Source organism: Crocodylus siamensis, chromosome 10 (assembly GCF_052110815.1).
Source record: "Crocodylus siamensis isolate JL-2025a chromosome 10, ASM5211081v1, whole genome shotgun sequence".
Classification (NCBI taxonomy): Eukaryota; Metazoa; Chordata; order Crocodylia; family Crocodylidae; genus Crocodylus; species Crocodylus siamensis.
This window is the reverse complement of record NC_143404.1, coordinates 59,922,203-59,945,260: the sequence shown is the minus strand read 5'-3', so window position 1 is coordinate 59,945,260 and position 23,058 is coordinate 59,922,203. Positions and strand designations below refer to the sequence as shown.

Genomic DNA, 23,058 nt, shown 5'->3' with positions numbered 1-23,058 from the left:
TCTGTGCTGCAAATATGCAATGCGGAGAACCAATTCATGTGGACTGTGTGTGTTTTGCAGTGCCTCAAACTTTTGAGGTGCTATAAAGCACATGTTCCCACTTGTGGGGATGTAGCCTCACTGTTCAGCATTTGAATCTCTCTCAGTAGCTTCTACCTCCACTCAAAAAACAAATCCAAATGCACCTAAAATCTGGGGAACTTCCAACCTAGCTTTGATCTTTATAGCTGCCCTTCTACCCTGGGACAGAACAGAATCCAGATCAGGGCTTGCATGCTACTACTGCCATTGCTGCTCTAGGAGTTGCCTTGAAGGGCATGCTGGGCTGCAGTGGGAAAGATTTTGCCCATGTTCACCATTCCACAGAGTACATTTATCTGAGTAGGGCTTGTGGACTAGGTTCAGATACCAGAGTGATAGGGCCTGTGATGTAGGTGGGACTTGACTCTTGCTAAACACTGATCATAAGAATTATACATGAAGGCTTTTTTGCAAACTTGTTTCTCTGCAGGACTCTGCAGAACAAGAACCTTTCATCCCTCACAAAAGCAATGTTCTTCAACCTCAAGACTCTTCTGTTTTCTGACCAGAATCAGCAATGGAAAGAAGGAGGCTTGTTCCATCTCTCTTACAGTACGATGCTCAGGTGAAATTTTTATTAAAGTCCCTCGCCTTGGAATATCACACTAAGCTCCATTATTTATTTCTTTACTGCAGCATGTAAAATGCTGCGGGGCCTGGGAGAAGATCTGTTTGTGTCTCACTATAGCTCCAGAGGCTTGAGTTTGAGTCTCACTCTAGATTCATCCTGACAGACATCCCTGAGATAACCAAGATATAAATGGGTACCAAATTTTTCAGACTTGTAGGTGGAGTAGTCAGTAACGGGTAAGGTGATGCAAGCCAGATCACTCTATTCTGTTCTATTGGTGGCAGAACCCAATAAGCCTTAACCCTGCAAGCCCAATTGGCTACCTAAGTTTGAGACGGGCCCTTGACCTAAATAATTTACCTTGTACAACAAGACTAAAGCAAATATTAAACAGCTGCTCATGGTGAGCACCATCCATTCTGTGCACCAAATGCGGAAAAAAATACCATATAATTCTATAATGAAAGATTGTATCATAAACTTATTCATTCCTTACTTCTCAGCACTTGACATGGGCACTTTGATAGTGTTCTTTTAAGATGTATAGACTTTGTAGAAGTAACCTGTATGCAAAAGCAGGAGCTGGATTTGTACCTGTGTACATGACAAATCTGTGAAAAACAAAGCAAAACAGATGTAAAATAAAATATCAGAACTTCACTTATACTGTACTATTATTCTCTATATTAAGAAATATTTTTTGTTGCACATGACCTACATAAGTTTTACAATATATGGTAAAGAATTTTTTAATGACATATTAAGATTAAAATACTAAACCTGTTAAGTGAAATGCAGGCCAATACAAGCTTTGTATTGGCCAGGTTTTCATTTGTTTTATCTTTTTTGAAACAAATGTATTGTCCTTCTTTCTCCTAAACAGGGCTGGATATCTGACACTGTATGGCAATGAAGAAGAAAACTATGATGATCCTTCTTCTCAAGATAAAGACCGAGCCCATTCTTCTGAAGTCTACAATGAATTCTATAAATTGGATCGGTTTTTGATGAGAGCAGCCCGCTCTATGCTAACCACAGGTTAGTATGTAGTGGGGAGAGAGAGTCATTCTTATAGGGCCAGGTAGTGGAGCATGTTAACCCATGCCATGGTACAGCTAACTTATTGGCACAGCTCTTGCAACTGCACACATAAATTAATTTAAAATAATATTCCCTTTGTATGTATCTCTGAGGTTTTGGCTTGTGGTTTGATTTCTTTTTTTTTTTTACTGGCTTTTGGTTGATTTTCAGATGACATATAAAGACGATTGTCTTTAAACAATAAATCTCTGAATGGTTTAGATCCTCTGTACCCCAGACACCAGTTTCTACCCCCATTCTGCCATGGCAATTGTAAAGGCAACTTTAGCTGAGGCCCTTCTTGCATTGTTTGCAGGCTACCTGGGGACTTGACTGTTGTGCATCCCTTCATAGTTTCATAGTTTCATAGTAGCTAGAGTCGGAAGGGACCTAGGTAGATCATCTAGTCCGACCCCCTGCCTTAGCAGGAAAGAGCACCGGGGTCAGATGACCCCGGCAAGGTGCTCATCTAACTTCCTTTTAAAAATCCCCAGGCTAGGAGCCTGCACCACTTCCCCTGGAAGCTGGTTCCAGGCCCTAGCCACCCTGACTGTGAAGTAGCGCCTCCTAATATCTAATCTAAACTTACCCTCCGCCAGTTTGTGACCGTTATTCCTGGTCACTCCTGGCAGCGCACGGGGGAACAGGGACTCCCCCAATACCTGCTGATCCCCCCTGACCAGTTTGTAGCAGGCCACAAGGTCCCCCCTTAGCCTTCTCTTGTGGAGGCTAAACAGGTTCAGGTCCCGTAGCCTATCCTCATAAGGCCTGCCCTGCTGACCCCTGATCATACGAGTGGCCCTCCTCTGAACTCTTTCCATATTGTCCACGTCCCTCTTGAAGTGTGGCGCCCAGAACTGGACGCAGTACTCCAGCTGCGGCCTGACCAGTGCCGCATAGAGGGGGAGGATCACCTCCCTGGACCTGCTCGAGATGCATCTGTGGATGCATGACAGGGTACGATTGGCCTTCTTGACTGCCTCCCCACACTGCCGGCCCATGTTCATCGTGGAGTCAATGACGACTCCAAGATCCTTTTCCGTCTCCGTGCTGGCAAGAGGGGAGTTCCCCAACCTGTAAGTGTGGTGCCGGTTCTTCCTCCCCATGTGCAACACCTTGCACTTATCAGTGTTAAACCCCATCCTATTCTCATCCGCCCACCGTTGCAACCTGTCAAGGTCAGCTTGTAGCCTATTGCACCCTTCTAGTGCACCCACATCCCCCCACATCTTAGTGTCATCAGCAAACTTGAACAGGGTGCTTTCTACCCCCTCATCCAAGTCACTGATGAAGATGTTGAACAGTGCAGGCCCGAGGACCGAGCCCTGCGGAACCCCACTGCCCACATCCTTCCATGTCGAGAAGAACCCATCCACTACCACCCTCTGGGTGCGGCCCTCCAACCAGTTGGCGACCCATTTGACCGTGTGGGCATCGACACCACAGTCTCCCAGCTTTTTGATGAGGACAGGGTGAGAGACAGTGTCGAAAGCCTTCCGGAAGTCCAAAAAGACTACATCCACAGCAACCCCTGCGTCTAATGATTTGGTGACCTGATCGTAAAAGGCCACCAGGTTGGTCTGACAAGACCTGCCACTGATAAACCCATGTTGGTTGCCCCTGAGCATGCATTCCCCCGCAAGGCCCTCCTGGATGTGTGCCAGGATAATTTTTTCAAAGAGCTTACCCGGGATTGAGGTCAGACTAACTGGCCTGTAATTTCCCGGGTCCTCTTTTTTTCCCTTTTTGAAGATAGGGACCACATTGGCCCTCTTCCAGTCCTCCGGCACCTCGCCAGAGCACCACGAGTGCTCATAGAGCCGTGCCAGGGGTCCCGCAATGACCTCAGCCAGTTCCTGTAGAACCCTAGGGTGAAGATCGTCCGGACCAGCAGACTTGAACACGTCCAGCCTCTCCAGAAGTACCCTAACTAACTCCTCGCTAACCCTTGGCCCAGGCGTGTCTCTCTCGGGGCCCGAGGGGGGCCCAGCAGGGAGGTGGCTGAACTGGTCCCTACTTAGGAAGACAGAGGCAAAGAAATCGTTAAATATGTTAGCTTTGTCATCTGGCGTGATGACTAAGTTGCCCATCGTGTCCTGCAGGGGCCCCACATTACCCGGGACCCTCTTTTTACCCCCTATGTATTTGAAGAAGGACTTCTTATTGTCCTTAATCCGGGAAGCTAGTCCTATCTCCAACTCTGCCTTGGCCCTCCTGACTGCCCCCCTACATCCTCGGGCGACTATAACATAGTCCTTCTTGGCGATGACCCCATCTCTCCATTGGGTATATGCCTCCCTTTTAGCAAGGAGACATTCCCGGATGCTCTTAGTGAGCCATGGGGGTTTATGTGCCCTCCTGCTCCCTTTGACCCTTGTTGGGATTACCTCCCTTTGGGCATGGAGGATCGTCTCCTTAAGGAGCAACCACTCACCTTCGACATCTGATTCCCTTCCCCTCTGGGTCCTCAGCGCTTCCCCAACTATCCTCCTTAGCTTGTTGAAGTCAGCCCTCCTAAAGTCTAGGGCTGTTGCCTTGCTGCAGCCCTTTGCCACCTTACGCTGGATGGTGAATTCCAGCAAGCGATGATCACTGTCTCCCAGGTGGCCCATCACCCGCAGCCCCCTCACCAGGTCATCACCCGTGGCCAGCACTAGGTCCAACAAGGCGTCTCCCCTGGTGGGACTGTGCACCTCCTGGGTTAGATGGAGGTCCTGCAGTCTGGCTAAGAACCGACGTGAGCGATCAGACTTGGCTGACTGCTCCTCCCAGCAGATGTCTGGGAAGTTCAGGTCCCCCATGATGACCACATCCTTAGCCCTCACTGCCTCTGTAAGCTGACCTAAGAATTCCAGGTCGAGCTCTTCTCCCTGGTTGGGAGGTCTATAGTAGACTCCCACCGTTAAGTCTCTCTCCCCTGGACTGCCTTTTACTGCCCCTTGTGTGCCACCTGAAGGAATCTGCCCTGACCCTGTATTGGCTGCTGTGGAACATGGGATGGGAGAAGGGAAAAGGCTTTGAATCCTGTAACATGGCATGGTGTGTCACATGTCATGGTCAGAAAGAGCTGTGCTGTGTCTCTGTATCCTGGCCTCTGTAGAAAGGGGCAAAAGTCTCCACAGGTCTCTTTCATGAAAACTGCTTACTAGGGCTGCCCGCTGGACAAGTGAGTGCCAGGCTCACTGGAATATCAGCATGGTTATATCAGATTTGTCAAGAAATGTCAAGGGTTTGTCAAGAAATGTATTAGCTGGATGTGGTCAATGCTTGCTTTCCAAATAGGAAGTGTATTGAGTATGACTGTATGGGGCTTATTGCAAGGTTCCCTCTAAGGTGCGCGCGTGCGTGGCCATGCACAAAGTAAAAGTTTTGCCATGCACAAACTTTTTAAGACTGCACACGTGCTGGGAGAGGAGCTGGGCTGCAGCATGGGACACTTACTGAAGGTAAGCTCCTTGCGGGTGTGGGGATGGGGGCTGGGGCCTGGTGTGGGCCCCGCTGGCTCCGGGGAACTGCTCTGCTCCCCCATATGGCCTCAGGGAGTGAGGAGACATGTGGGCTCAGGGCTGGGGTGTGGAGCAATTCCCTGGAGCCAGCACAGCCCACACCAGCCTCCATCCCTGCTTTGCCTCATCTCAGGGAGAAGCTGCTGCCTGCCCTGAGATGAGGCTCTGCCAGCTTCAGGTGAACTGCTCCACTCCCCAACCCTGACACTACGTGACTCCTCGCTCCCCGAGGTGATGTGGGGGAGTGAAGCAGTTCTCCGGAGCTGGTGGAGCCTGCACCAGGCCCCTCACCCCCAGGCCCCAGCCCTTGCTGCCTGCCCTGGGTGAGGAGTGAGGAGTTTAACTTTGGTAAGTGTCTCATGCTGCACCGAGAGGGGGAGGCAGGACTGAAATGGCGCACTAACAGACTGAAGCGCTGTGCTCATGGACTGCTACTCCTTAGAGGGAGCATTGCTTATTACCATGCTGATTGACTGTGTTTCTGAATATAATTTACTTTCCCAATAGAGGCAAGGACAAAAATGAGAATTTTTTGGCATAACCCATGGGCTACAGTATGTCTGACGACAGAGGGGTCTAATTCTTCCTTCTTTGTTGCCTTCTGAGAATTTGCTTGTAACCTCTGCCACAGTTATGGAGACTCACTGTTTAGGACAAAGGGGAGGAGCATTGCTCTGGAAAGTACAGAGACATTGAGCATATGGTTTGTAAGTGATCTCTGAGCATGACCGTCCTAGTGTTCACATTGGACCAGATCTGGCAGAGCACTTATGGGCAGTAGATGGCACCATTGGGAAAGCTTTAAGTTTTCTGTGTTCTTATCACTCAGGGTATGAAGGTGTGACTGTAGCCCAGAGACACAGACCCTGTTAGTACAGGATCTCTCTAGCACAGGATGACAGAATAGGCAAATGTGGTGGCTTGGGCTTCAGCAGAAGCTAACAACCAGAGGGCGAATAAATACAAGATGTCCTGGGGATGCATTTGGGTTTATAGTGTAGGCTGAAGCCTGCAGTCCTGTATCTTCAGACTATGTACTAGTTGGGTATTGGTTGGGTTTGAACCAGGATGGGTATGTTTACCTGTCTACGGTTACATCTTCACTTTGCTCTATAGTTCACATATTAAGCCAAGAGCTGCTAAAACAAATCAGTGGCAGTTTTTTTCTCTCTCGTTCTCTCCCATATTGAGTAACCAAATTTCTGCTTTTTGTGTGAAGTGGAACAGAAGGAAGTAGCCAGAATCAAGGAGCGTCTCTGGAAACTTCTGTCAGTAGAAAGACTGAATTGCAAAGCAAACAAAAGCTCTTGGCTAGAGAGCTACAAGAAGCACCTAGAGGAACTTGGAGTAGATGAGGATATGCAGTCCAGAGCCATGCTGCTGCAACTCTGGGTCACACAGGTAAAACTGCATTGGGTCTTTTGGTGAGAGAAATCTTTTGGCAAGAGAGGAGGGTGGAAAAAGCAGAGCTCCATTAGAATCAATATAGAATCAATATATCCTGAATCCACTGGAGAAATTATGATACTATTGGAAAATAAGAAACAATTTGTACCAGCATGGGAAAAATAACATTGACTTAACATAACAATGCAAGAAAGCAATGCAAAAACTTTGAATTTTCTTGGTTTTTTTAAAGGATTTTTGGATATTATAATTGGTGTGAACTGAGACAAGCGATACAAATCAGTCATAGGTCATTCTGTGAAAGTGAATTTGTTGGAGTAGTTCCTCACTTGTTATACATTTGAAGCCAGTAGAGCTATGTCAGTTTTAAGTAGCTGAGCTGCTGTCTCTCGCTATGTGTAAGCAATAGCATTCAAAATGTGTACGTATGTATGTACATACCCAATACTCACAACGATAGCCCAAATATCCCAAAATGTTGAGTCACAGTTCTGAAATCAAAAGATTGTTGGAAAATAATGAACAAATAATAATATAATGTTGGGTACCTGATTTGAGCCTTTAGAGGTCACATTTTCAAGTTTTTCTCTTTGGGCATAAGGCTAGGAAATTTGCTTCTCTTAAAGGGAAAGTGGAAGTTCTTACATAATGCACTGCATCCTGAAGCTGGAACTTCTAGAAATCAGTCAAATATTGTGAAATGCACAACAAAATTTTCAGAGTTGGCAACTCTAGTCACTGTTCACATGTAGGAGCAAAGGTTCCCCTTGGCTATATATGTAAACCTTTTCTTATGCACCTAACTAGTCAGATACACAAATGTGATTACCACTGGGGGGTGGTGTCTGACTTACTTTTGAAAGCATTTATGTCCTTGCCCAAGGTGCTACTCTCCCAGGAGAAGTAACATGTAGTCTCTGGCACAGATCACAGATGACAGTCTGTCTCCAGGTGTTTTCAGTTTGCATTTTATCACATTTGACATCCTGAGCAGAGACATTTTCTAAACAGCTGTAGTTTCAGGCCTTCTAGAAAGTCAGTTTCTTGTCTGTGACATAAGCAAAAAAACCCTATAGATAGGAGCCTGGCTTCAAAACAAATGGAAGAATGATGAGTAAAACTCTCACTGTTCTTAACAAGAAGTTATATCAAAACAGGCACAGGTAAGTACTTGAAAGCAGTCATCTAATTTTACAGGCACTGGACTAATGTTTTCTTTAAGCTGAGCATTCAAAATAAGAGACTGTGTTTTTTTTTAAAATGTTGACATCAGTGCAATTATAGTGGTGCAAAATTGATGGAAAGTGGAGGGTCAGACCCATTGTCTGTAAGCAGTAAGTGAGAGTACTGGCCTGGGACTTAATCAGACTGGGTGTACATGAGATGCTTTACTGTGCAGTAGACTAATCTAATGTGCAGTACAGCATCACCATCTACACATGTGCAGCAATTACTGCCTGGTAGGTTAGTCTAATGTGCCATTTTCTAGTACTTGTAGGTACAGGTACTAGAAATCAGCACATTAAACTAAAGTATCAAAGTGCATGTGTAGATGCTGACTGGGAGCAAATTGCTCCTGGTCAGCCTACACAGCAGGGGGCCATACGGTGGGGTGAATTGTCCCAGCTTTGGAGGACATTGCCTCCCAGTCCTGTGGAGATTGAGGCAGTCTTCAACTCCATGGGGCTGGGAGGCAGCTGACTGGTAATTCCCAGCCCTGTGGAGATCAAGACCAGCCTCTGTGCTCTCTGCCAGCCCAAAGCTGGAGCTCCCCCTAGCTGCTGCGTGGGGCATCAGCCCCAGACTGAACTGCTTCTGTCAGGAGCAAATTTGCTTCTGACAGGTGCATGTTCAGATATATGCGGGGGCTCTGTTTAATGTGCATTAATTGCACATGTAGACTTGCCCACTGGGTTCTGTTCCTGGCTCTGTCACTGACCTGGCCCTTCAGTGAGTCACCTCTTCTGTCTGTAGCCCTGCTTTGTTTTTACTGTGGAAAAGCACTATATAAGAACTAGATGTTGTTAATATTCTATGGTATATACAGTCCTCAAGTATCTCAGCTTATTGAACTGGTTTATTGTATGGGGTATCATCAAAAACCCATTGAAGTCCATGAAAGCCTCCTTGGATCAGGCTCTATATTTGTATATTGGATAATCTGTGGCTACAAAAATCCATTACAACATTGCTTCTCTTTTATTTCTGGTTATTGCAGCTTTATTGCTTAATACTGACCAAGCTTTTCCTAAAGCCTATCATCTTACATTTGCATACAAGGAAATCTCATTAAACACGTCATTTATCATTAAACTGTTGCCAAAAGCAGCATGAGCTCTGTAAGAGAAGCTAACTATGAAGTTGATTAAATACAACCAACAGTGAGCATGACTATAAAACACGTGGCCAATATTAGACAAACATACTGATGGGAACCTCTTTCTTTTGGGGGACCTTTTTGAAAAAAAAAGGCAGGTAGGTGTTCTCTGCACAGAGACCTAGCATTGGGCTTGGAGGTACTGGAATATCAGGCTGGCCCCAGGGGGGCCAGAGTCAGCCCTGACACCCTCTCCTTCCAGCCAAAAATGCTTTATCTTAGCCAAAAGGCCAAGATGCTGATGGAAACCTTCCCCCAATCGCCCCTTAAAAAAATATGCAGATGGTACCCTCCACAGGAAGCAGCATCGAGCATGGAGGTACTACAATGCCAGGCTGGTACCAGGAAGACTATAATTAGCCTTTACATTCTCCCTTTGGGGGCCAGAAGTGCTTGATCTAGCCAAAAGGCATAGGCCAGTGCAGGCTGTCTTGATAAGATGTAATGCCCATTGTGTTCTGTCCTTCTCAGTGCTGGCTCTTTCAAGTCATGGTGAACCACTACATTGGATACATTTCAACTTCCTCTTCACTCCCACAGCTGAGTTGTATCTTTCCCGTTTCAAATGATTTCTGTTTCTTCACCAGTCTTAAATGTCTGGCAAATATCACCAAACAGGGCCCCGAACAATTCACTCAGAATCCCTCTGTTATCCTCTCTTTGGCCTGTTGTATATGACTAGTGTGGCCCCCACCCTAATCGAGGTGGAGGTGGGCCGGGTTGTCCTACACTTCACCTGCATATAAATTTTTGGAGGATCCCAGGACTCATGACAAGACCATCCAGTTCCAGTTGTGAGTGTGTGGTTAACTAGCACATGGATCCTTTGTGGGGGATATCTGGAATGTACACAGATACTGATCAGTGCCAATCTACAGGGTTACTATAACTTGGAACACTATTGACTCTGCTGGGCCCAGCCCAGTGAAATACATGGCAAATTGTGAACCTTTTGGCTTTGGACTAATATCATGTATAGAGGGGGCATGGGATAAGTTAAGGGTATATGGAAAGATTGCATGTCTTTGTGAGAAGGCAAGGCTGAGGGTGATGGTTGCATGGGAACACAGGTGTGCAGTGCAGATATTGTGTTGGGAAAGTGTATGATATAATGCCAGTGATGTGACTTGGACTGTCAGTGAGACATAGTGGCCACAGAACAGTTTTGGTAGAAATAATGCAATATATTTACAAATAAAAAAAAAATGCATCGTGGGAGTGTCTACATGTGCATTTATACTGGCTTAAATTTACTGTGCTGTAAGTATCTTATATTTAGGTTCAGCTTATATTCGAGTAAATATAATATTTATCCTGAAAGAAGCCTAGGTTTTCATTCCGAACTGCATAGTTTATCTGAGAGATAAAGCAGGGCTCAGTCTTTAAGAAAAACAGCTTGAGGGGTGAAATCTTCAAAAGCACAAATAGGTAATTCTGGTTTTCTTTACTTTGCAATATTCAGTTTCACTGCCTAGTACACTGATATTATACCCATTAGAGCCACATCCCAACCCCGATGGAGCCTGTGGAGAGAAGCCCATTGACATCAGGGGGGTTGGGGTGAGGACCCTCCGTGGTGGTATTGCCAGTGTGTTAGGAAGAGAACAGTTGCTTGTAACCTTTTGAAATATATTTGAACTGTTATTATCTGCCTCAGTAGTATATATAATTGCTGCAAAGGCATTTGCATTAAGACAGGAACTGCAAAAGGTTCAACATTGACTTGATTTTTCAGTGCTTTGTTCTTTTTTGGTCTGACACCAGCAAATGAATCTTCCTCAAATGACACTGCACTGTGCAGTGGACTGAAACTCTCTTTCATCACAAGGCAAACTTAGGTCATTCACAGCTACTGTAGTTTTCTGGAATGTAATCTACAGGAAGATGAAAGATACTTTATTCTTTCTAATGTGTGTCTAATTCTGTTTAGTTCCAACATGAATAATTAAATGTTCATGTGCATTTATAAATGCCTGCATTTTAATTAAAAAGCAACCCTCCTTGAAAATTTAGGCAGCAAAAATGGTATCATGCTTACCAAAAAGGGAATGAATTATTTATGTGATACACTTTACCCTTTAAATTACTTAGATTTAATGTACTGTAGATGCACTCTGTATTGACAGAAATGCACCTTTGCTTTTTACTTAATCATCACAATTTTTTTTTTTAACAAGAACAAAAATATACAGTGCTGGCCCATCAAATATTTCTCTCTACTAGTTTGACATGGGGGCACATTTCCTCCCATACTCTGGGACTATTATGTCACTACAAATGAGCTCTCACTTAACAGTGGCTATATTGTTATTATTATTATTGTTTGTATTGTGGTATTGCATAGAAAGATAAGTCATAGGCTAAGATGCCTGTGCTGGACAAACACAACAAAAAGCCATTCTTTACCCCAAGAAATGTGTACTTTACAATCTAGGGGACAGAAAAAGCAGTATTACAAACCTTAAGCATTCAAAAATCATCCAGCCACTAAATTGTGAGTTTGTTTTTAAAATCATGGGAATTTTTAGTCCTTTTTATTTGCCATGAAAACTAGATACTTACTTTTAAAAAGTGTAAGCTGTTTTATTTAACCACGTGACTCCAAGATCTGGCATTCGAAGATAAGCACTCAGTATTGTAAAATTCATGGTTCAGCCACATAAGTTGGCTGTGCTGGAGAGGGCTGCATGCTTATAACGTGTTTGGCAGGTAATATCATTTGTGTATGCTGGTAGTTTAAGGGTTGGCAAATAAAAATAGTAACTGACCAAATCACAGTCCTCTTCTAATGACAACTTTTTTGAATCAGGTGGATTTATATCCAGTAAAACTTACTGAGGTATGCACCAGACTGGCAATGGCAGTAACTCTAACCAAAAGAGCTTGTATGGCATTTAACTGGTGTGTAAGCTTTGGGCAGACTCTCTGTAGAGGGCTGAAGTGAGTCATTTCGGTATACTGTATATACTATAGTATTACTACTGGTGAGACAGGATCTTCATCACAGAATTTTCCCAGGTGGAGGTAAATTTTTCCCACATGGATTGCATGCTCATAAAAGTAGTATGCAATTTTTTTCTGTGAAGTAACTTAAACATTATTGATTAAGGTTTGCCTGTTACTGTTTGCAAAAGTGTGCCGTTGTTTTGAAACTAGCACTGGATTTCTACATTGTGTGCCTCAACTTTCTGTTCCTGCTCGAGTGGGCTTCCTAGATGACGGCAGAAGACCTGCCAAGCTTCTTTTCTTAGCTTTCTAGGCTTCTTCTTTTCTTGCCCTTGTTAACGGCAGAGTTGTCAGATCTTTCAAGTTTATGCCACTTAGTTCTGGGAATACTACCATTAATAATGCACAGGATGCCTGAAAGATATTTATTGTCCTTTAAAGTCAGTCCTTCAAGAACCGTTTTGTGTTAATAGACTGAGCTGCCAGCCTAAACTTTTCATTTATTGACTAAAAGGAATTTGTAATGAAAATTGAATTGACATTGACTTGTGCCTTTTGCAATATAATGGAAGTCCTGTTGGTTCAAATTCACCTGCTTTACAATTTTAATAACTCTGATTCCTTTTGGGTGCTTTATTTTTAGGGGAATGCAGGCCCTGCGGTTTTCTGGCTTCTCCTATTTCTTCTAAACCATCCTGCAGCCATGGCAGCAGTTCAAGGTGAATTTGAAAAAGTACTTGGACACAGAGGACAAACAGTGAAACAGATGCATGGCATTAGCCAAGAGATGCTGGACAACACCCCTGTTTTTGGTTAGTGCTCTTCTTTTGTGGATGTCGATGGACTACAGCATTTGACTTACAGCACTTACCATCACATAACTGTACATAACAGTTAAAAATCTTTGGTAACGTAGTTTTTTTTCCTATCTACGAGGTTTTTTTAAGGCAATGATTGTACGTGCAAAATGTACCTCCAGTCACACCCCTAATTTGCCTGGGCAACAACTGTGTTTACTCATGAGCTCTCTCTACACATCAGCTGTCTGGGCTCCTATGCACAACCGGGCCTGGGAGTTCTGTACCTGAGGGGACTCTCTGCCCTGGCAGCACCCAGCAGTTGCGAACTTCCTGTGCATTGTGTACATCATGAGAAACTGTTGGCTTCCTAGAGTGAAGCTGGGGTTTCCAGAGGCAGGGGGTCAGAATCAAGGCTGGCACAACACACAGTTATGGCAATTGGACTATTTTCTCCTGTGCCATAACATGTATTGTCTGGGACTGCTACATAGCTGAACTTGGATTTTGAATATGATGAAAAGGATTTTTTTTTAAGTTTGATCATATGCAGTTGACCTGTCATTAGAAATCTCACTCTTCAGTAACAAATTACTTGCCCCTTTCACTCATTCTTGGAGGAGAATATCAGGGAAAATCCTTGAAGACATGGCTACAGCTTGCATTGTCTCTCCTAGTCCAGGGTGCCTGGAAACGCAGGAAATGTGAAGCCCTCCAAGGTGTAAATACCATTTGATAGCATGTTACATGGTAGAACTCTGCTTAGCAATTTACTTTGTCTGGAAGGGAACAGTTACATCCATTATGCACCAGTGCAAAGTGAACAGTTTGCAGATTGCTCACTTCTGTTCACTGGATGCAGTAATTCTCTGCTTGGTTTTCCTTTTGCGCAGACAGTGTATTGAAAGAAACCCTGCGTTTGACAGCAGCCCCTTTTATCACCAGAGAAGTCCTTGAAGATGCATCTCTGAGATTGGCAGATGGCAGGGAGTACAGTCTGAGAAAGGGAGATAGGCTCTGCCTTTTTCCATATGTAAGCCCCCAGATGGATGCAGATATCTATGAAGACCCTGAGGTAATGTTTTCTTTCTGAGTCTTAATTCTCATGACACCCTTCCTTGCTCTTCCTCCTCATAGTGCATACTGCACTGGTTTATTGAATAGAAAACTATTGAATAGAAAATATGATACTGTATTAACTATTCTTGAACCTAGATTTGGCTTCTTTCACATGCCAGTTACAGCTGATGCTGCTTCAAGCTTGTCCTGTTATAATCTGGTTGATGATGATGGCAGGGGACTGGACTTGACCCCACACAGCTGGTCCCTTCTAGTCTGTTCCCATGAAAGGCTCCAGACACCTGCATAAATATTTATCCAAGAGGTGCACTCATATCAGGAAAAGAGAGAACACTACCTTCATGTTAGACACTTAAGAATTAAAACAAAATATTAAGTGAGCATATAGATTGCTTAAATTAGGTGGACTCTTCAAACAACCATAAGTTTGGAAACTTGGAATTTTTTTATATAACCAGAAGCAAGCTATGAATCTTCAAATTTTCATGTGAGGTTTTGTCTGGACAAATCTATAGCCTGGGTTACTGTGGAGAGAGCTAAATAGATAGAAATCTATGATCTACCAGTCAAATGGGACAAATGTAGCATTGGCAGCAGTAGGCTGACTTTATATCCTGCAAATGTGACTTAGGGTTGACCTCCTAAGGCCCACTAATAGGCATGATGAAGCCTAGGGAGTTCACTCCCCATGAGCTGTTGAGGCAGTAGCCTCTCTGCTGTGGCAGCCAGCGAGCTGCATCTGCTGTAGTGGTTCCTGTGTCTTCTGTGCAGTGGGGCTAAGCAGCTGGTCACCGAGTGGCCACCAGATACTAACAGCACATGGTTTCCCCCAGCTGGAATTAGCATCCAATGTTTGGAGCAGTGTGAAGGATTTTGTGGATTCTCTTTTAATAAACACAGCTTTGATTTATGAGAACATTTTATCCCATGTTCCTTTCATCTGCTTCTCCTTGTTAAGTGATATTTTTCAAGGAACACTTTTCTAACGAGAGGCGCTTTTTCTCTTTTTGTCCTCCAGAATCAGTGTTTTGGGAAAAGCTGGGAACATATGCAAACTTGAGCTCTAAACATGAAAATGTGGAAACAATGGTGTGTGAGGAGGAACACTAACTTGTTATGGTGACTGGAATTCCATTTTTCAGTTGCTATAACAACTTGATATAGTGCTTAAATATAGAAACATCTGTTACCCCCGTAGTCCCCCCTGCTAATTTTGTAACAAAGAAACAAGCTGGTTTTGCTTCCTCTCCATGGAACCTGCCACGGGCCAAAATGCCAGAAATGATACCAGCCTTGAAATAACGTAAATTCTGATAAATTCAGTTTATAAGCCAAGAGACTCAGTAATAACTGGTTAAATTACTGTGCTCCAGTCAGAGATGGTTTATGCAGAATCTAAATGTTAGTTTAACTCAGCAAAACCTGATAACAGGTTAGTTTTAAAAGAAAAAAATCCTCAAGCAAAAAGAGAGAAAATTGACTCATTTTTCACACTAGTCACAACTCCTTTCTTGATGACAACAACAACTCAACACCTTTTGTCATAACTGGCTCTTTGACAAATTGTGCAGTTCCTAGTGCTATAGTTTTACAACTAGAAGAGATTCAAAGTTGGGGTAGGTAATGGACAAATCTTGATATCTTGAGGTCATGCTTATTGAAATCTGAGGTTAAGATTATTGCAGGCAAGAGTGTACCCAAGGCCATTATGCCAAGGAAGGAGTCGATGAAAAATATCAGTGGAGTTAGTTTACTGGTTGTTTGGTAGAGCCACCTGCATCTACAAACAAATTAAATATACTGTCTGCACCGAACAAAGCCTGTCTCCTTTATAGACAGCACAGGTACATTTGCTAGAGCAGTGGAGGGAAATTTGCTCTGTTGCTGTAGTGCAGTTTTTGTTTTGTGGATAAACTGAAGATTTCAGTCTGCAGAACTGTCAGTTCAAAGACGTCTCAGCACTATGCAAGGCAAGCTGTTAGTTGTGCATGGTTTTTTTTAATGTTTAGGCCCATTAACCAATAGTTCCTTCCTTATTCTAAAATGAAACTGCTTTTCTTTTGATGAAGTGGGTGGTGCTGAAGAATGTTTCCCAGGTTGCACAGATTTGTTGTTGCTTTGTACTTGATCAGAGCTTACAAGTGCCTCCAGGAGGAAGAGATGTGCGATTGTGGGTAGCTCTGAAGGCTGCAGTGAAATCCAGTGGTTCAAAGTTGAACTAGACAAATCCAAGTTAGAAATATAATAAATGAATGCCAGGCAAGTATTTAAAAGCGATGTTTAGCTCAACCAGAGTGCAAATCCTCAGCTGGTGAATGCTGTCACAGTCCCGTTGGAGCCAGTGTCAACAGGAGCCAATGTTTATATCAGGTGAAGATTTCCTGTATTGACTTAATGTAAGAAATTAGTGGGAGAGGATCTGTGCTCTGTGTTGTATAGAATAAATGATTAAACTGATCTCTCCTGGCCTTAAACTCTATGAATGTATGGGCGCATCTACAGCAATGTTGTTAGGGAAGTACTATGGAAGTTACCTTTGGAAGTACTAAAGCACAATGCACTACGGGTGGCTACCATGCAGTGTTATTAGGCTATTGTGCAGTAAGCATCTTGTGTAGATACACCCTGTATGTATTTTATCCAATGACCTAGAAAATACTCAGTATTCACAGTTGTCTGCAGGCAATCAACCATTGGAGCAGGACAGATATGTGCATGACTTCAAATGCAAGAAGTGGGGAATGCGTGCTTGCTGTAGGAAACAGAGCCTCATATTCACTATTGGATGTGGTCACTGATGGCTGTCTGTTTCTTTGCATGGTTCATAATGGCTAACTCTCTTCTGGTGCATGGAGGACACTCTTGAGTATGTCTATTTGATAGGCAACCACGTTCCTAGGGTCTTGGCTTCTCCTACATGCTGTCATGAAATTTTGCTGTTTTTAGGGAAGAGGGCTCAAGTCCCTTGGAGCTCCAATTTATGTCCTGGCTGTGCCAACTTAGTAGACTAACTAGGAAAACAGGCCTCCAGGGGCTTCATGGATGGACAGTTGATGTTAGTTCCCTTCAATATTAATGGTCAAATTGCGTTATATTCAAAGATATACAGAGTCTAACTTATTAAGAGAGAAAACAAAGGAAACCATTTCTTACTGTGTTAATATAGCCTCTTAAAACTGTATTGCTGAAGGCAGAGAGCACACATTTTGAGGTTAAAGATTCATAATAGTAACCTTCCATGCCAACACCCCTTCTCCTTTTTCCTTTGTTGTCTATAGCAGGCTTCCTTAAAATACGAGAGCCCCCTCAACCTCCTAAAAGACTCCCTAGATGAGAGAAATTCCTCTCTGTTCTTTCCCATGGCATATAACCATGTTGACCCATATTCTCCAATCCTTGTTCAGGAAGTATGTCCATAGTGTACACTTTGGGCTCCGCCTCCCTTCAGAATATCTTCGTACAGGCACATAAGGAGTCTGCAATGTTCTTTCTAAACTAGAAGTTTAGCTAATATCAGGAGAATACAGATATACAGCAAATAATCATTTCTGTGTTAAAAAACAGCTACCTGCTCTAGCAACATGTCCAATAACCAGTAGGTGGGGATTTGCTTTATTCTTTTTCAGAAATTCAAATATGACAGATTCCTCAATCCAGATGGCACAGAGAAAAAAGAGTTCTATAAAAGAGGGACTAGACTCAAACATTATAACTTGCCATGGGGAGCAGGAATTAATACATGTATTGGAAAGTTCCATGCAATTAATAGCATCAAACAGTAAGTAACATAGAATGCCTACAGTATGGTTTTTATCGTGGCCATTTGTAATTTTAATGATGATAAACTCCTAGAAGATTATAGAAAATTAAAATTTGTTTTGTATTAAAAATCACCACATGCAAAATTTACCTGCGGACTGTAGAATTTTGTTTGTGTTAATATGTTGAGACCCATTCATAAAATTGGTGTCTACCCTTCAGTAAGTCAAAACTGTTTTAGAAATTAATTTTTAACTTAAGTAGTATTTTTAACATCTAAGATGACAGATCTCCAGACTATGTAAATAGGTTATTTATGTCACATAGTGCCATACTGAAAATGCTCCCAAGCTCATGACTGCTGTATAGTCATTGCTGCAATTTCATATATCTACATTACACATACAAAATGCATGAAAAAAACTAGTTAGGTTTGCAGAGTCAGGCATCCAAAAATTAGGAAATGCCAGAAATAAGACTGTCTGTACAACTTTAATTCAGTCCCCTCAGGCTTTGTGATGTAATCTTGAATCACAGGATTACGTGCTATTTTTCCCTACTCTGATTCTCAGTAGCAGCTTGAACCATTTTTCCTGAAGTTTTCCAAAAACTTCAGCCTGAGACACATTTGGCATGAACTATATCAGACTGCACAGTTAGAATTTGGCACTGGATCATACAGCCTAGAGAAGTTACAAAATTCCTTTCATTGGAGGCTTTGATGTGTTAGATGAACAGTTTTTCTGGGATTATTTAGCCAGACATCATCCTGCCTTGAAAAGCAGTTTAGACTGTGACCTCTAGAACAGAAACCAAAGGATACTCTGATGCTGATCTGACCATTTAATCTTTTTTTAAGGTTTGTTTTCCTCCTGTTATCCTGTTTTGACTTGGAACTGAAACATCCCAATTCAGGGATCCCAGAGTTTGACAAGGAAAGATATGGCTTTGGAATATTACAGCCAGAAGGTGATATCATGGTTCGATACAAGTTGAAAGCTTCATGAAAGAGCAATGGCTTCTCTTCTGTCATCCGGTTGTTCTCATCTGTGTTTAACTGTATCTTTTGTCTTACCACTGAACCAATTCTATATCTCAGCTTTAGACTTGACTGGGGGGATAGTAGCAACTAGGACAAGGGTGGGTAAAATACAGCCTGTGGGCCATATCCAGCCAGCCAAATGATCCTATGTGGCCCACTGGCTGCCACGGGGAGCCTGAGGAGGGAGGGCTGTGCCCAGCATCTCTTCACTGCAGCTGGGGCTGAGCCAGACAGCGCAGCTTGCAGACTTCCCATGCAGGCCCAGGTGCCGGAGGCTGCAGTGACACAACTACACAGCACCAACATGAAGCTGGGTTAGGGGAATGGATGCTGGGAGATGGGGTAGTCTGCACACTGTATGGCCCAGCCTGGTCCTGACTGCAACAGAATGAGTAGAACAGGGTGTAGCCCTTCCTCCTAAGGGTCTCAGCAATGGCTGGTGGGCCAGATAGGATCAGTTGGCATCTTCCCACCACCCCCAGCCCTCAACAGCTCACCAAAACTCATTAAGTGGCCTGCTAGCCAAAATAATTGCCCACCCCTGAACTAGGATGATGACATAAAATTTAGCACCTTCCATTTTGCTGGCTTTGTAGCTGTGAGGCTACAGCTTTAATGCCACATGATTGTAGCTAATAGAGCTACAACACTCCGCAAAGTATTTTTAGTAATTAAACACTAGATACTCTTAGTGAACTTTTAGCAAATTTTAAGGGAAAATCTAGCTGTCAGACTCTATAGTGTGTAACTCTCAATTAACTTCGTACATTCATTCAAATCCTTGGGTACTGGGTGACTAAATATAGGCAGCAGAAATATGAGCTCAAGTTTACAGAGACCTAGATTTTATTCCTGAGTAGCTGAGCCCTGGTGTCCATGCAGAGGGTTGGTATTCCTTGACAGCCACATAATGAGAGAGAACTAGAGGAAGATACTTTTGAGTGACTCAGCATCACTAAATAGAAGGTACTTTTACTGATCAACTGAGCTGCTGGAGGAAAAGAGCTATTCCAGATTCTAGATTTATAGCCCAGATGATGGAGGGCCTGGAAGGTAGGTAGGAGAAGAGTAGTGGGAGGGTATTGAAAGGTGTCATTACATTTAGCTCTCCAGTTCTGCAGTTATTGTATGTAGCTAGGCCATCAGGCATACAATGAGAACAGCCTTTAGGCTGGTGGATACTGAGGCTGTCAAGAGACTGTTGTTCCATGCTGCCTTTCTTCCATTTATGTTGGCAGCAGGGAGAAGCAAGAGAGATTTGGCAGAGGGCTGATATAGGAGTCTATACAGTGGCTCAGCGCCAACAAAGGATTCCCCACTGTGGGTGTTGGGTGTGCTGCATTCTGTCACATTGGTGCAAAGCTGCTGCCCCATACCGGAGAATTTGGCCGTATTCTGTTATCCATATTCCAGTAGAAGATGCCTGGGTTAGAGTACTTGTGATTTAAGCAACTAGAAGCTTCAGTCTCACATTACAGTCTTGAACATTTGGAGCATAATGATAGAATTTGTGGGATATTTTCTAAATAGGATCTGCTTAATTTGCATCTGTTCCTCTCCCAAAATATTTGTGTAAAAGAATAAAGAAGAAACCTTTCTTTGGGTCGATTTTAAATTAAACTTGATTAAATTTTGTTTGTTAAATAAAAATACATGGACATTGTTTGACTGGTTTCAGAATGTTGTGCCAGTGATAAGATTTTTCAGTTCAGAAACCAGATATTATTGATTTGTGTATTTTACCAGGAGGAAGAGAGATGTTTACACACCTCTCCAGGAAGGCACACGATCCACACAGCATGTTCAAGGCAGTCTTTTAGTTAGACAAAGAAACTGTGGTACAAGAATGTTAAAGTCACAGTGCCTTGCATTCAAGGTTTGAAAATGCCAGAATGACAGTATCCTATGCTAGCTTGATTCAGCCCATTTACACATATGCAGTACATTAGGATACAGTTTATAATTTACATGTTCACATATTATTTAAAACTAAGTGTTCCCCTCAAGTCATTGTGACTGAAGTTGAAACCAAACTTTTCATTACAAAATGCCACTCTTGTTTTTTATTGCTTTGAAACAAAAAATAGCCTTAAAATCTCACTTTTACAATAGAGGCTTATTTAAAACACTCTGCTTCTATGTGTCTTGGGGCTATTTACCACTTCAACTAAAATAACACATTATCATAGTTGGGATGCTTTTCTTTAGACTGATCTGTATTTGCAATATACATTCCATCTCCCATCTTTCATAACTAGTCTGGTAATAGCCCTATTAGCTACTGCCCTTTGCCTCTCTATGGCAATTTCTTTAAATGCACATTTCTACTTACTTCTGGTAACTGAAGAAATAAGCATTTAAGGTACAGCTGGGAAAGGCATTTCAATAGTTCTGTTATTTTTTCCAAAAAGTTATTAGTATACTTTAGATTTTTTATAAGAAAGAGATCTGTGCTGAACCCTATATCCCAGGACTGGCACCCCTTGTAACCACAGCCTGCTACAAGGGAGCTGTGGCATATGTACTTCTAAAAAGTGAAACAGGACCACAAATAAATGTACAAAAGGGTACATTTGGGGTACTTGGGTACCAGGTTATAAACCACTAGTTTAGGGCCTAACTACAGTACCTGATATGTTCTTGGCTTTGTGTGAAGCCACAGCAACTTCAGTTGTGCACCTTCAGCAGTGAGACCAAGAGGATGCTGAATGTTGTTCTTCACCTTTAAAGCAACATCAGTGGAAGTGTTTGTAGGGGTTTCTGGACATGCTGGGTGGGTACAGCAAAGTCATGTTTGCAGCCTAGGAAGAATGACTGAAGATGGCCAGTTGCATTGGGAGGGAACAGATGATTAGGTATTCTTTACTATTGTACTGGAGAAACAGTATGCAGTTAGTGTATGCTGCCAACTGCAGTATGTCTACAGTGATGCAGGGCCAGAACATGGACCAACTCCCACCTGGTACCATGAGAGCTTTTGGCATATCAGTGAATATGCTATATGGACAGCTTATAGGGAGAACTAAGAGTCTGAGCTGCACTAGACCAGGTGGTAGCTCTTGCTGGATCCTTTATATGCTCCTCATTATCCTAATGCCTAAGCACTGCCAAGATGATGAAATTATCTTGCAATACCCAAACAAAGTGTAGCAATGCCATTATCCCCATTTAACAAATGGGAACCAGTGTCCTGCAAAGATTAAAGTCACAAAAAGATCACACACAAAAGTAATAGTGAGTCAGGAACTGAACACAGATCTCTAAGCCCTAAGCTATTGTCTGTAACACTAAGACCCTCCTTTCTACCCATCCCAAAGGCCAGGGATACCTGAGACCAGCATTTTTGGCTTTACTCACTCCCCTGGAATGGCTAGATCAGGACCCTGCCCCATGCACCAGATCAGGCCCACCAAGTGGCCCACAGACTCACTGAGCGCTGTCCATCTGGTTTGTGGGGCAAAGGCTAGCTATCACTGCTGTAGGCAAAGAGAATAATTTTTTTCATTTTTCAAATGAATGCTACTTCAAATTATTGGAATGTCCTACTGAAAAATATCACATTGTGAAAAAGAGGTGAATCACAGGCATAAAAAGAAAGCAAGATATTTAAAAAAAAATGTATGTCCTTTGCAATCAACATCAATGGCTCAGTCATGAGAGGTGTAGAGTGACTTTCGCAAAGTGCTTAGTAGTCACAACCCACCAATCCATTGAAGATCATGAGAGCTAAAAAAATTGCTCAGCAACTTGTAGCATCAAGCAATAAATAACTTCAACTTATTAATTTTTGCCACTTTAACTAGAAAGAGTTAAGATTCTGATTGTGTGTTCATCTCTGAGTGTAAGCTTGTGCTCTGAAATACAGGCTAACAGATGAGAGAAGGTAGAATGAGCTTGCAATATGACACAAGCTTTATGAAGCTCTTTCGTATTTGGAAGAGAAGAGGGCAAATCATAATGGATGCGTGGCAAAGAACTGATCTTTGGCAAAAGGGTGCAACCACGTCTAATACCCCCAGCACTAACAAACATTATACCATGTGCTTTTCTTCAGGAACCCCCCTCCCCTATATACGTCATAATTGGTTGGATTATAAATAAATGATAATTATATAATGAAGCTTAAAAAAATCCATTGAAATGATACTTCTGTTCCACCCTAATACTAAAGAGGATTACAGCTGTTAGGCCAGCCTAAATCTTGTTTCTAGGAACAAATTATGCTGAACAGGCCTTACCCTGCCTCTGAAAGGTTATTTTTGCAAACTGTGAGAGATTGTTCTTAAGGGCACTTAGTGTAGGGCTGAGACACGCAGAGCTCCTCAGAGCAGATGTGATGTGATGATGAACAGATGCATTTCATTAACATTAGCTTTAGATTTTCACACTCAACTAAACCATCTTTTTTTTAG

General features: G+C 42.9%; 1 protein-coding gene across 2 annotated transcripts in view; it reads left to right on the top strand.

Moving 5' to 3' along the window:
• PTGIS (prostaglandin I2 synthase) overlaps positions 1 to 20,309 on the top strand; it is a 30,125-nt gene extending 9,816 nt beyond the window's left edge. For both annotated transcript variants that reach the window (XM_090065318.1, XM_090065317.1), the window contains exons 4-10: positions 512 to 646; positions 1,536 to 1,690; positions 6,458 to 6,639; positions 12,612 to 12,780; positions 13,659 to 13,840; positions 17,472 to 17,623; positions 18,464 to 20,309. In XM_090065318.1, the coding sequence (XP_089921444.1) occupies positions 512 to 646; positions 1,536 to 1,690; positions 6,458 to 6,639; positions 12,612 to 12,780; positions 13,659 to 13,840; positions 17,472 to 17,623; positions 18,464 to 18,611 (1,123 nt within the window). In that variant the 3' untranslated portion in view covers positions 18,612 to 20,309. The remainder of the gene's footprint in view (positions 1 to 511; positions 647 to 1,535; positions 1,691 to 6,457; positions 6,640 to 12,611; positions 12,781 to 13,658; positions 13,841 to 17,471; positions 17,624 to 18,463) is intronic.
• The last annotated feature ends 2,749 nt before the right edge of the window (positions 20,310 to 23,058 follow it).